The sequence below is a fragment of the Lissotriton helveticus genome, chromosome 6 (genome assembly GCF_964261635.1).
Source record: "Lissotriton helveticus chromosome 6, aLisHel1.1, whole genome shotgun sequence".
In the NCBI taxonomy this organism is placed as follows: domain Eukaryota; kingdom Metazoa; phylum Chordata; class Amphibia; order Caudata; family Salamandridae; genus Lissotriton; species Lissotriton helveticus.
This window is the reverse complement of record NC_136067.1, coordinates 1,672,206,128-1,672,219,803: the sequence shown is the minus strand read 5'-3', so window position 1 is coordinate 1,672,219,803 and position 13,676 is coordinate 1,672,206,128. Positions and strand designations below refer to the sequence as shown.

Here is a 13,676-nt window from a genome sequence, read left to right as displayed (position 1 = left end):
AAGGTACTTTGTGAGTGGGACCTGTCTGAGTCCTGTAGCTGGCGGGCCCTCCATCACAGTCGGCCTGAAATGTGGATTTGCCCCAGTGTAGCGCAACCTCAAATAACTCCTTAGCGCTATTGACTTCTAAGCTCTGCTTTTTTATTTATTCTTTAAAAATTCATACCTTTTTATTCTCATAAGATTATTCTCTATTTTTCCGAACCTGTGTGTATTATTTTTATGATGTTTTCATTGTGTTACTGTGCGTTTCGCACAAATGCTTTACACTTTGCCTCTTTAGATAAGCCTGACTGCCCTGGGGCCAACCTACCAGAGTGCACAGAACATCTTTTGGTGTGTATTTAACCTACCCTGACTAGGATTGGTGTCCCTACTTGGACACTGTGTATACCTCTGCCAACTAGAGACCCAGTTTCTACACACAGATCATGGCACAGTCCTTAACTGCCCGAGAGAGGGCAGTGTCTTCTTGTATTCCAGTACATTAAGAAGAATCTGAAAAATGCTAGAAATGTGGCCAGTACAGGTTCCCGTCTTCCATGTTTGTCCCTAAATACAGATATCGGAGTTTAATTTACTTTTTTAGATTCACAGGTGTTTGAAGACCTCAGAGTGATCTATTTAAGACAACAATTTAAACTGAGTACAAGAGGGTGTCAAATGGGATACAGTGATTCACATAGATTTTCAGGCATGTAGTCTGCAGGCTTTTCTCTACTTACCTCTCACAATTACATTGTTGTAACTGTTTTCACAGGCTCGGAGTACAGAAATGTGGTTCCAAAAAGTGAGGTGCTACGTGGTTTGTAAATTCCCTGATTACACAATACAGTGCATAGTTAAGATCAGATGTCCTCACAGCTACTGCAAACGTATTGCACTCATATGTAATCTAGTAATTGTATCATAGGTCTTTTGCTGCCGATCTTGCATAAAGTGATCACAGCTTCTAATTCTGTACTGGTGATGATGTCAACATTTTCTTTCTAGGATGTACGGAATGGCTGGTCTTTTTCACCTATCTGGATGGATTCGGGTAAGAGGAATACAGCACTATGTTTGTATATAGTAAACTTTTTATGTATTTTCTCTATCTGATTTTTATCGTTCTCAAATAAAATATTTAATTCCTGGGTAAAGACCCAGTCATGAGTGTGGTATATCACGGGGCAATTGCCATTACTAAGTGCAGGCATTATTTCATTTTAAAATATGTATTTGTTTCTGTAGAACTTGAACCAGCCCCTCATTGAGTGGCACAGCGCTGCACAAGTGGAAAACTACTAAAAGGGATAATACGGTCAAGCATAAAATAATACAAGGCATATGTTAAAATACTGAGGAGTGTCATGTAAACTTCCAGAGTAGGAAACGTGTGAATATTCTTATTATTTTAATTAGTGGTACTGTCTCCTGCTTTACAGGTTCATCTACAGAGACACCTCTTTTACTGTGCATTGGTATGTGCGTACCACTGGGCTGCAAAGGATCACTTACTATTTATAGTGCATTTATACAATTCAGACCATTACCGAAGGGCGTTCAAATCCAAGAAGGTATTAGATCATTAGTACAAAAAATGTGAGCCATGAAGAGCAGGTTAGAACGAAAAATTCTGGGAAGATTTGTAGTGTAAGAGGGGGACAACTGACATAGGAATACACATGCGTAAGATCTGCAAAGATTTCCAAATTGTGGAGTTAACGAAAACGTCTGGCGCACTAGATGGAAATAGATGGCACTCATTAATTCCCATATTTTGGCTAGTGTTCCCTTGCATGTGCTTGGGCAATGATCACAGAACAGAATATTCACGGGCACAGCACAAAACATGTTTTAACAATTTTCTTTTATTAGTATTGTAAAAATGAAACACATTATTCGATGTTATGAAATCTTTTCGTCTAGACCCACAGAAGAAATTAGGCTTTTGAGGTACCCCGCCCAAACTAACTTTGTTATGTACGCCAGGGTTTATCAGTGACAGATTACACGTGCATCTGATGTGGGAAACTACCACAATCCGCTCTCCTATAAATGCTCGCACCCCTATGAGTCATGCCAGCGGAATTGTTTGCCTGATCTGGTTGTGGTGAAAGCTTTACAGAACTTTCACCACAAACAATGCAAGTTCAATTTCACAAATCCTAAATCTGCGAGTTCTATTAAGCAGGATCTTAGAATGTTATGCTCTAGCATAATTTCCCCACATATAGGGGACAGGGACACTTAGGGGTGTAAAATTTTTTGTGTTTTTCTTAAAAAAAATTATAAGTACTAGTTCAGACGTAAGAAACGCAGAAACGTTAAAGATCTGAAATATCACGTTTATATTGCACTTGTACAATTGATTGAAAATAGTAATTGTCATGTGGTAGGAGTTTCAAAGCAGTAACAATTAAAAAGTCTGTCTTATAAGAATTGTTGGTTGGTAAAATTTTGTGACAACCCACGGAGTAGTAGACTTTAGATATATTCACACTCTTTTGAAATTGCCCTGTAGGTTTGGGACAGCCTAATTATACCTAAATGCGCCCAAGACTATATTGTGGCTGGTGACGTGACCCTGTTGTTGACCCCCAAGAACCACCATCTTTCCCTAAAATGCCTGCCACCTGGAGACCCTCAAAGCAGCAATTCTGCTCTGGGTGCAGGGCATTAGTGCCTGAGACGTCCATCCCATCCTCCTATCAATCCCAGACCACCTGGGAAGCCTCAAAGCTGTCTCCGTTCGAGCTTCTCATGGTGGAGCCTTGTGTAGCTAAGGCAGACAGAAGGCATGGTGCCAACTGTTAGGGCCAGAAAGAGCCAATGACTAGTAGCCCTACATCTCAGGTAAAGCATCTATGCCATGTGCCTTACAGTCCAAACATCAGAAACCGATATCCACACTCACTCCAAGACAATGCCATCACGTATAACACCATCACACAACAAACACTCAAGAATCCCTTTCAAATGCCTTGCACTAGCTTGCACTCACATCCAACAAGCCCTGACCTTCAAATCATGCTCATCATAAACACTCTGCAGTCCTGCATGTTCCTAGCATTGCGGACATCATCCCAAAACACAGATTCCACACACCTTTTGTCCGAGATAAATGGCTCGGACACCTTTCTATACACATCTTAGAAGTCCTCATCTCCACAGACAACAACATCCAACATACAGACCACGCACAGGAGATGATTTGCCTTCATCAACAAGTCATTTTGGGTACTTTATTGTGTGAGCTGGAAATCCTTGAATTTGCACTATTCTGATAGCCAGTAGGTTCAGTTGTCTGCTAACAGTGTCAGCGTGCAGTCTGGAAATAGCCGTCAGCATAGGGTGACAATTTTTAACTTCATAGAGCATGGATCAACCGGTGACCCATGTCTCCCAGTGCACAGCATATTTGTACACTTAAGTGTTCTAATCAGTACGTCATACTTTCAATCAACAAGTTAATCAATAATTGATGACTTCTATGGATAAGTTAACATTCCACACAATTTCTCTTTATGTGTTCTTCTTAATTGCCAATTCATTATAATCGCATAAGAAAAACTAACCCATTGCCCCATGCATTTTGCGGGTTGCCGTTCTAGGGGGCTTTCATTAATAAAATGGTAACAAGTACCCCTAAAAATAAACAGAAAAGAACACAGAACATCTTATAGGAAAACAGTAATAATAGTATAAAGTAAGTATGGTTCCGTCTTGACACTTAAAGGCGCATTTATTAAATAGTGCATACATTAGGAAACATTTATAGTCAGACTTGACTTAAACTGATATTTAAGTCTTAGATAGTGGTGTGGTGTCGGTCTATCGACTGCGTTTGGTCTACAAGGTTGGAGACAAATTACGTACAAACAACATTCAACATTCTTGGTATCGTGGTGAAACATGCAAATGTTTTGGAGGGAAACCTCTGTTTTTTAGTTTATGATATCTGTCCACTTGACACACATATTCTAGAATGTAGTGGAACATTAGGAATCCATAGTTCATTCCAACACTGAGCCACAAGACAAATCAGGTCCAGCAAGAATTTTCTGAAATTCAATATAAGTGTAAACCATCTGGTAACTTAAGCAGACAAGCATTGGTAAAACCAGCGGATCGCAACACTTTGCAAATGTGTTTTGCCATTTAAACGTGATCACATGCATCAAGATGCCTGCACATGCTTGGCCTGCAATATTGGAATGAGTTTCCATTCATAAAATTCATTACTAGATCGCTGTCAAAGGCATGTGGATGTGTTCTGACCTATGCAACTGGTAATGCAAAGCATTCATTTTTTTTCCACATTCTAATATGGTGGATTACTATGTTAGAATTGTAAACAAATAAAAGTAAAAAAGAAGACGGGTGCTTTGCAGCTGCTCTTCCCTCCTAACAAACCAGCATTTGCAATGCAATAGGTGTCACATTAGTGAAACTTTTAGCTACTGTCGTTGCAAATGATGTTAGATTTTGTTTTTAACTATCCCAGCAGTAGCATAAAGAATAAAAGAAAATCCGCAAATGGAGGAAAGCATGCAATACCAAAGGTTGTTACTAGGTGTCCCTTTGGAGTTGTAAGGGGACCTCTATTAGTTACATAAGGTATTGCACCCTTAATGCATTTATAAAGTGAAAGATTGTAACTGAGCCAAAACGGCCGGTAGCAGAGATCTAAAAAGATTAAGGTATTTTGAAATGAAACCTGGCAAAGGGCAAGGAAGTAACTTGTCAATTTACAGACACATGATGAGCCCTTCTAGCTATGTATACCACACACTACACTCAAAAGGTGAATGCATGTTTCATATAAAATGTTATACTATAAATTGGAATCCAATCCTATTTACTCAGGTTAACTTTAGAGACAATATTTCAAGAAGCTTAAATCTTAGATTGGATCAATAGACACCATTACATTGTTTACTTGCATACTCATGCAGTCCCCTGACCTTCCTTCTGTCCAATAAAAGCATGGTAGATCCGTCCTTTCCTTTCGTTGAAACAAACATTGGCTTGTTCATGAAAATACAAGCAAATACGTTGCTCACATTCTTCAATGCTTTGTCCAAAACCGATCCTCATACTCATAGGGACATCATGGATTACTGAAGACCTCATTCTCAAGTTACCATGATCTTGCACCTTAAACGGCCTACCAGCATAAATTTCAATTTAGATTTTCATATGCTACTTCCCATTCTCACGTTCAGATAGCCTCCTTCAATCTGATCTATAGGCCTTCTAGACCCTGCAAGTACTTCCACTATGAATTCTCCATTCTCATCCCCACTCCCTCACTTAAACACACACACATCACATTCCTCTGAGAACCTCACCAGAGAATTAAGCAACAAGCGACTCTTATCAATACACTTTTCAACACCCCAGACATCAAACAACACGGAGGACACAGAGTGGCATGTTATTTACACACTGACCCTTGACAACAGGGCAGTGTCCCCACGATGGTCCCGGGTTCGGAGATTTAATTACGAAACACGGATATTAATGGCAAATGTGTTACTGAAAAACAAGTAAGGTTGACTTAACCACTTTGTAACGATTGATCACACAGTGATACAGACCAACGTTGAAAGGGATCTTTACCCTGAAAAAGGCTAGTGACCCAGAAGAGAAATTAAATTTGGCTAAAACATGTTGGTACATGCAGTGTGGGGTAAGGAATTGTAATTCCTCATATACACTCTGCCTTTTTGACTTTTTAATCATGCCATGGTGGACCAATAATAAAGGAATTTAAGTGGTACCGCCTCATGTAATTTTAGCTCACTTTTCTCTTCACCAGTGATCCCTCATGAGGGAAACTTTTCCTTCTTTTATTCTTTCTTTTCTCTTTACCTTACCCCAAAAAATCAGTGCTCTGTCTAGAGTGTTGTTCTGAACCTGTGCATCGTAAGCAGACCTATGATGAAGCATGCAGCTATATAGTGGATAAGGGCAGTATTTAACATTCTGTTGATTTTCCTCTCTAGCGCTCTCTCACAATCCCATTCATTATGGTTTTTCTAGGATAGACACACAGACAAAATGCTTACAGTAGGGTCTCCCCTTATGTTTTTTAGTCCTTCTATTTATGTGAGTTGTGATCAAACAACGCATCACTGAACATAATCACTTTAAAAAGCAACAAAAATTACTTCATCGTAACAGCCCTTTCACAGGCCAGGACTCGGCCCATTACCTCTCTCCATCTACTTCTCTCTCATTCATGCCACAGCAATGTATCAAGTAAACATATAAGAAAAACAAGCATTTAATTCCTTCAAAGATTTTCCCATGAACACACTCTGAGTAGAACTCCTCAAGTTTAAGGTACAAGCAAACAAATGTCACCACACCCATGAATATATACAGCAACACCTTGAAAAAACCCATAGAAACACTTGTGTACTACTGAAGACATAAAGACACTATCCTCCAAGCCTAGTGCCTCACCACCACGGTATTTCTAAGAGCTTACCAAGAAAAACTAAAGCGTACTCAAACAAGAAAAGGAAAGGAAACTGTCAATGCCTTCACCTAATACCCAGAACACCCACCTATTTCTATTTATCTATCTATCCCCACAGTCTCATTCAAGAATGTCCATTATGTGCAGAGGCTCCTTATCCCCTCAGCTAAAGACACTAACAATCTAAAAATCTACTTTAAACAAAGAGTCCAATAGAAGCAAAGCAATCCTCATGGGGGTCAGGCGATTAGTTAATGCCTTACCAACAACTGCAGCCTCACATTCAATCAACAAATGCAACACCATTAATCTCTTCTTTACCGAGAAGTGAAATACTATCAAAACCCATGCCAACACCACAAAATAAACATCCATCCCACGCTTTGAAGACTGATTTCGAACACTGATAAATGCAGCCGCATCAACTACTAATCCAACAGAGAGATTCCATTTTGAAGGTGCATTATGCTTTGATCAGCATACATTACCTTCAAGTCTCTTATTATGAATGCACATCAGACAAAGCTTCATTCTCATCCTCATTGGGCTCTGACAAGAGGATGAACAGCCATCAAAGGGGAAGAGAATATGCTGAATGTAAGCTCATAGCAGGCAAGTAGGACAACACTCCCTACCCTGGAATCCCCTGTTTCTTTAAAATAACTAAATTCTACTCTTTCATATTCTCTGTTCAAATTTTTTCTTCCCTTCACTTCTCATGAGTGTAAGTCTTTGAAATCCATACTGCCTAATAGCTGGTGAGCCAGAGCCACTGTGTGTTTGAGTACAATAGTACTAGTGGCTTTAATTTGGGTACACACTTTCTCTGTCCACGACAAGAGTTTTGCAGTCTACAACTGTTGTTTGGGCAGTGCCTCGGGCATGGGCAGCAGTCCAGTATAATCCCCATTCCCACTACTGCAAGTGCCTGCACTGCTGTTGGGATGGGAAGTAACAGCTAGGCCAATTATGTCAGGGTGAGTAGGGAGAAATCCCTGCCACTTCTTTTTCAGGTGACAAAGAAGCACTGTCCACTACAAATTGATTTAGCAAAGTCATCGAGGGACACATTAAGGAGCATGCCTGCCAGGGGCCTAGGCATTTCTACATTGTACCTACGATCAAGTAGTATTCAAATATTGGTTAGAAATGAAAGTCTTTTTAAATTTCCTGAGGTCATTAACAATGGAAAAATGAACAAAACTGTTTCTAAGTCTGTGTCCCAGTCTGAGCAGCCAACTGCTTGCTAGAAGAATAAGGTACAGAGGATACAGGGCCTATATGCAAAGGTTCAGAGTCGTTTCCCAATTAATTAAAAACTACTTTCTTTCAAAAGGCAAAATGTCAAATCATTCTAAGAAAGAGACTTACTCTAGTAAAATAAAATGCGTCCACAACCAGCATTGGGAACCACTCAGATAGTGGTATTATAGAAAACACTATTTAACTGTCTACATCATAATGGAGAATGAGACTGGCAATTTAAGCAGTTCTGGATGGGGGTGGGGGGTAGCTCATGCTCTGTCATGTCGTTCTTCCTCCGTGGAAGAGAGCAATGGAGGAGGCTGTGAATGCCACCCCTTCTTAAGCAGAATAGCCCTAATGCCAATTTACTCCTTCTAGCATGGCAAGTGGAGGCCTTGGTCTTACCGACAGAGAGATGTAAGGGATTTATATTATAAGCAATATTGTTCCCGCTCTACTTAAATTTCCAAGATTGACCCAAATGCACATGTTCTGAATTTGATGGAAAATCGCAAGCAAAGTATCACAGTCCTATACGACCACAATCAAGTCAGGAGATGACCTCCTACATTACAGCAAGGTTAACTTGTCGAGGAGAAAGAAGCAGACCCAGAATGGGAATCAGAAATAGAGTAAATACATCTCCCCTTTATAGACAGCAAGCTTGCTATATCAAGTCACAGTCAAAGCTTTGCCGCAAGCAGGATGAGAGTTGAGCTTGAAAAAGGATAAGTTCCTACACTACACACAAATAGTTCAAAATAAGAGTAAACTGGAGTCTGTAAGGCTAAGTTGTTCCTTAAAAGAAATTATTGGAGATATTTCCAAATTTCAACAGGTTGTGGAGTTGAACACTTCTAAATTTCTCTTACATCAAATGAAGATAGACTTCTCTGTCTAGGACTTGCATAGCATGCTTTGTCAACATGACATAAAAATTCCTTTATTACAGGTAGCGATTGTTAAGACTTGTACAGATGTAGCAAGTGGTAGAGGATAGCACGGTAGGTATAGTGACGTTGTTTAATAAACATGAAAATCTTGAAATGGCTCTAGAATACATATATAACCACTATTTGAGAAATAACCTTAAAATGATCAGCGTTCTTGAAGTATCTGAGATCGAAACATTTTTGAAAAGGGACCATCATTACCATCTATTAAGGAAGCTATTGCTAAATATCAGAAGTAGGTCAGTGACGGTGGTGGCGTGTTGTATTATCCAGTCTGAGCTTACAGAACCCAATGGGGTGTGGGTATTAAGGTGTGATATTTATATACGGTCACCCGGTATTTCCCGACAACAACAAAGGGGCAATACTAGTGTTCCAAGAATTTGAGAGAGCTGATCCATTTTACACGTAGACTTCGATGTGACATTGCTGTAAAGAAATACATTAACCCTGATAAAGTACTCGCTAAAGATGAAACGAGTTGGCCGAGCTGTTTCTTTAATGTATTGAAGAAGAATAAAGAGAATGATTTTGAGACTTAATTCCACATCTCCTTTGTTATTTTGATATTGGAGAAGAGTACATTCATATTGACACCATTCAACTATGTGTATTTTAGGAAAGGAGGAAAGAAGAAACAATGAGAACAAACTCTAAAATAAAATTTTGGGATTCTTGAGGCACTCCCTTTTGTGTTTTTATTCTGGTTTTATGATACGGCTACAAAAAACCCACAGACCCCTAAACAATCAATCAGGGTTTTGTAGAGCGCGCTACTCACTCGTTAGGGTCTCAAGGAGCAGGGGTGGGGGTGAGCAGCTCCAATTGGTAATTCGAAGAGCCAGTTCTTGAAGTCCTTCCTGGATTGGTGCAATGTCGGACTTTGCCAGAGGTGATGGGTGAGGTTGTTCCAGGTCTTGGCTGCGAGGTAAGAGACCTGCTCTGGTTCCATAGAAGTGTGGTATGGTGGCCAAGGAGAGACGGATGAGTGGAGGATTCTCCTGGGGGCGTGGAAGGAGAGACAGTCGTTGAGGTATTAGGGTCTGATGTTGTGGAGGGCTTTGTATGTGTGCATAAGCAGCTTGAAAATTATTCTTCTTTCAACAGGGAGCCAGTGGAGGTCACAGATGTGTTGGGTGATTTGGTTGTGCCATTGGATGTTGAGGATTGGTCTGGCTGCGGCATTCTGAATGGTGTGTAGTTATTTGTTCTTTCTGACTTAGAGGGCGTTGCCGTAGTCCAGTCTGCTGGTGAAGAGTGCGTGAGTGATCATGTTCTTGGAGTCGGTGGGGGGATCCACTTAAGTGTCTTATGTAGTATGCGGAGGGTGTTGAAGCATGTGGAGGAGGGTCCAGTATGATGCCGATGTTGCGTGTATGGTCTGTCGGGTGCTGGGTTTCTGAGGGCGGGGTGCCACCAAGTGTCATCACATGCGGAAGGGGTAGATCTGAGGATAAGCACTTCTGTTTTCCCCAAGTTGAGCTTCAGGCAGCCTTGCTTCATCCAGGTTGTAATGGCTTTCATCCCTTCTCGGACGTTGTGCTTGGATTAGTTGGGTGTCATCGACGTAGGAGACAATGTTGAGCCTGTGGTTTCTGGCAATGGTTGCGAGGGGGGCCATGTAGACATTGAAGAGGGTGGGGCTGAGGTAGTATCCTTGGGGGACTCCGTATCTGATCACTGTTGGTTTCCGAGAGGAAGGGTGGGAGTCTTATTCTCTGTGTTCTGCCTGGTAGAAATGAGTGTAACCAGTCTAGGGCCTTTCCTTGGATGCCAGCATCGTGGAGTCTGGTGGTTAGTTTATAGTGGGAGACAGTGTCGAAGGCTGCTGATAGGTCCAGGAGGATGAGGGGTGCCATTTGGCCTTGGTTGAGGAACGCGGACGTCATCTATGGCAGTGAGAAGGGTGGTCTTGGTGCTGTGGAATCTGGATTGCGAGGTGTCTAGGATGTTGTTGGCTTTGATGAAGTAAGCTAGCTTGGTATTGATGGTCTTTTCGATGACCTTGGCTGCGAAAGGAAGCAGAGAGATGGGCCTCAAATTCTTGAGGTCTGTTGGGCCTGCAGAAGGTTTCTTCAGACGGGGGTTAACTTCAGCGCGCCTCCAGTTGTTGGGAATGTGGCGGTCTAGAGGGAGCAGTTGATGGTTTGATGTAGCGTGGGTGCAATGGCTGTGGTGGCCCTGTGGAAGATGTGTGGCAGGCAGGGGTCAGAAGGTGCTCCAGAGTGAATGCTCTTCATGGTCTTTAGTGTTTCTTCTGTTGTAAGTGGGTTCCAGGTAAGTAGAGCCTGTTGGGTGTCATTGCTGGGCGAGGGGGTAGGGGCAATGCAGTGTTCTTGGTCATCAAAGTTGTCATAGAGCGTCTTGATCTTGAGGTGAAAAAAGGAGCTGAGTCTGTTGCAGAGGTCTTGGGGGGAAGGGACGTCTGTTGTTTCGCTGTTGGGTTTGGCAAATTCCTGTATTGTGGCAAAGAGTTCCTTGGAGTTGTGGGCGTGGTTGAGGATTCTGTCTTGGAGGAAGTTCTTCTTTGTGGATTTCATGAGTTGGTGGTGTGCCGTGGTGGCTGTTTTGTAGGCGGAGCATGCTTTTGGAGTTTTGCTGTTTCTTCACATCTTTTCCAGTCGTCGGCAGGAGTGCTTTAATTCTTGGAGTGTCATGGTGAACCAGTTTGTTTCTTGTGGTATCATCTAGTGGAGTTTTGGAAGGGGTGAGTGTGTTGGCTCAGTTGTTATCCATTGGTGGAGGTTGCGTGCTGCGGTGTTGGCGTGTGTTGTAGTTGGGGGTGAAGTGCAGGTGAAGGCAGAGGTGAGGTGTTCTTCGGAGACTTTGTTCCAGATTCTGCCTTGGAGGTGGTGTGCGTGCTTGTGTGCAGTGGGTTTACAAAAGGAGAAAGGATGCAGTAGTGGTCGGTCCAGAGTAGTTCTGTGTTGTGGCTGAAGAAGATGCTGTTTCTTCCTGCAAATTCGGGGTTGAGTGCGTGTCCTGCCGTGTGGGTGGGGGTGGAGACAAGTTGCTTCAGACCTATGTTGGTAAGGTTCTCTAGGAGGGAGGTGATGTTGGGGTCATTGTGGTTTTCCAGGTGGAAGTTGAGGTCTCCCAGTAGTATGTAGTCTGTGGAGGCGGGGGCGTGGGGTGCGATGAGGTCAGTAATGACATTGGTGAATGGAGCACGGGGCCAGGTGATCTGAAGATGTGTTCCACAGAGGTTGATATGGATCTGAAAGTGGATGTGTTCTATAGGTGGCGAGGCGTTGTCTGAGTCAGTGGTTGTCAATTGGAGGGAGCTTTTATGGATGATGGTGAGGCCTCCTCCTGGGCGGTTGGGACAGTCTTTTCTCAGGATCTTGAATCCATCAGGGATGGCAGTTGCGATGTCGGGTGCAGAGCTGGTATTGGTCCAAGTCTCTGTGAGGAAGGCAACTTCAGGCATGTGAGTGTTGAGGAGTTCCCATATTTCTATGGCTTGTCTGTGTAGGGAGCATACATTGAGGAGGCTGCAGTTCAGAGGCTTGTGTGTGCCGGTATCCGGTGGGCTGAGAGCTACTGCTGGGCTCTCGAGGTGGCTGAAGATGGGGTGACAGTGAGAGCAGGAGAATGGACCTTGGGTGTTGCTCGCGTTAGTGAGCTGGCAGTTGTTGCTGCATTGGGGGTGAGAGCATGGAGAGTGCTGGGGTCATAACAGCGGGGTGTCAGAGGAGCAAGGGCCTTGGTGCTGGTTGCGGTCGGGTCGCGGACGGGAACAGACGGGCTTGACTTTGGCGCACCAGCAGAGCAGCCGCACATCTGCTGCCATTAAGCACTGGTCAGGGGGACGGCGATCAGCTGGGATGCAGGAGCAGAAGTGAAGCGCTGCGGGGGAGGGGCAGTTGGGCAGCTGAGAGTGCTTGTAGAGGGAGTGAGGAGAGGAAAAGGGAAAAAGAGGCAAAAAGAGTCACAGGGCAAAAGAGAAAAAGTGGCAAAAGAGGCAAGAGGGAAAGAGTGGTAAGAGAGAAAAAGTGGCAGAGAGAAAAAGTGGCAGAGGCAAAAAGGGCAAAAGAGAGAAAGTAGCAGGAGAGAAAAGAGGCAAAAGACAACAGGAACACATAACCGGTGGAATTGCAGAAAAGCAGGGTGCACTTCCATTAGACCACCAGAGATGAGGCACAGGCATGATCCTATGGGTGGAGGAGGGCCTCAAACACCTACCTGAGGATCTCGGGCTGGTGCTTAAGGGCGGACCCTTAATGGTGGAGCTTCGCAGGGGAGAGCAGTGACTCTGACCATGAGGTTAGAGGTCTTGCTCTTCTTGTCTTGCAGTGGCCGCCATTAAGTATGGGTTGGGGGAGGGTGATCAGCTGGGAGGTGGAAGCGACATGCTGCAGGGGTAGGTGCCGCAAGGGCCACAGTGGCAGGGAGCGCAGGAAGAGGGAGTGAGATGAGGAAAAAAGAAACAGAGGCAAAAGGAGAAAAGAGTCAAGTTGTCAAAAGATAAAAATGTGAAAAGAGGCAAGAGAGAAAGAGTGGAAAGAGAGAAAGAGTCGCAGAAGAAGCAAAAGAGGCAACAAAGGCAAAAGGGGCAAAAGAGAAAAAGCTGCTGGATAAAAAAGAGAAAAGAGGCAAAAGAGAACAGGGGACATAGAACAGAGCAGACTAGCGGAAGAGTAGGGTGCTCTTCCACTAAACCACCAGGGATGAGGCGCAGGCAGGAGCCCACGGGTAGAGGAGGGCCTCAAACACCTACCTTAGGAGCTTAGACTGGTGCTTCAGGGCAAACCCTTAAGGGTGGAGCTGCACGGGTAGAGCAGTGACTCTGACCAGGATCTCTAGAACAGGTTTCCCTATTGAACACAAGTAAGAAATCTTTGGGAGCTGCATCAGATCAACAAACTGCTATAAGAGGTACTGCAGAACTGATACAAATTCAACCAAATTACCTGAACCCAGGGCACTATACAGCTACAATTTTAAATTATTTAACTGGCTAACTAATAACAAAACTGAGAGGTCAGTATTCTTTGATTATCTAG

At 43.2% G+C, this 13,676-nt stretch overlaps 1 protein-coding gene across 2 annotated transcripts in view; it reads left to right on the top strand.

The window, feature by feature from the left end:
- TMX4 (thioredoxin related transmembrane protein 4) overlaps positions 1–13,676 on the top strand; it is a 445,504-nt gene that overhangs the window by 236,355 nt on the left and 195,473 nt on the right. For both annotated transcript variants that reach the window (XM_078649523.1, XM_078649521.1), the window contains exon 5: positions 994–1,039. In XM_078649523.1, the coding sequence (XP_078505649.1) occupies positions 994–1,039 (46 nt within the window). The remainder of the gene's footprint in view (positions 1–993; positions 1,040–13,676) is intronic.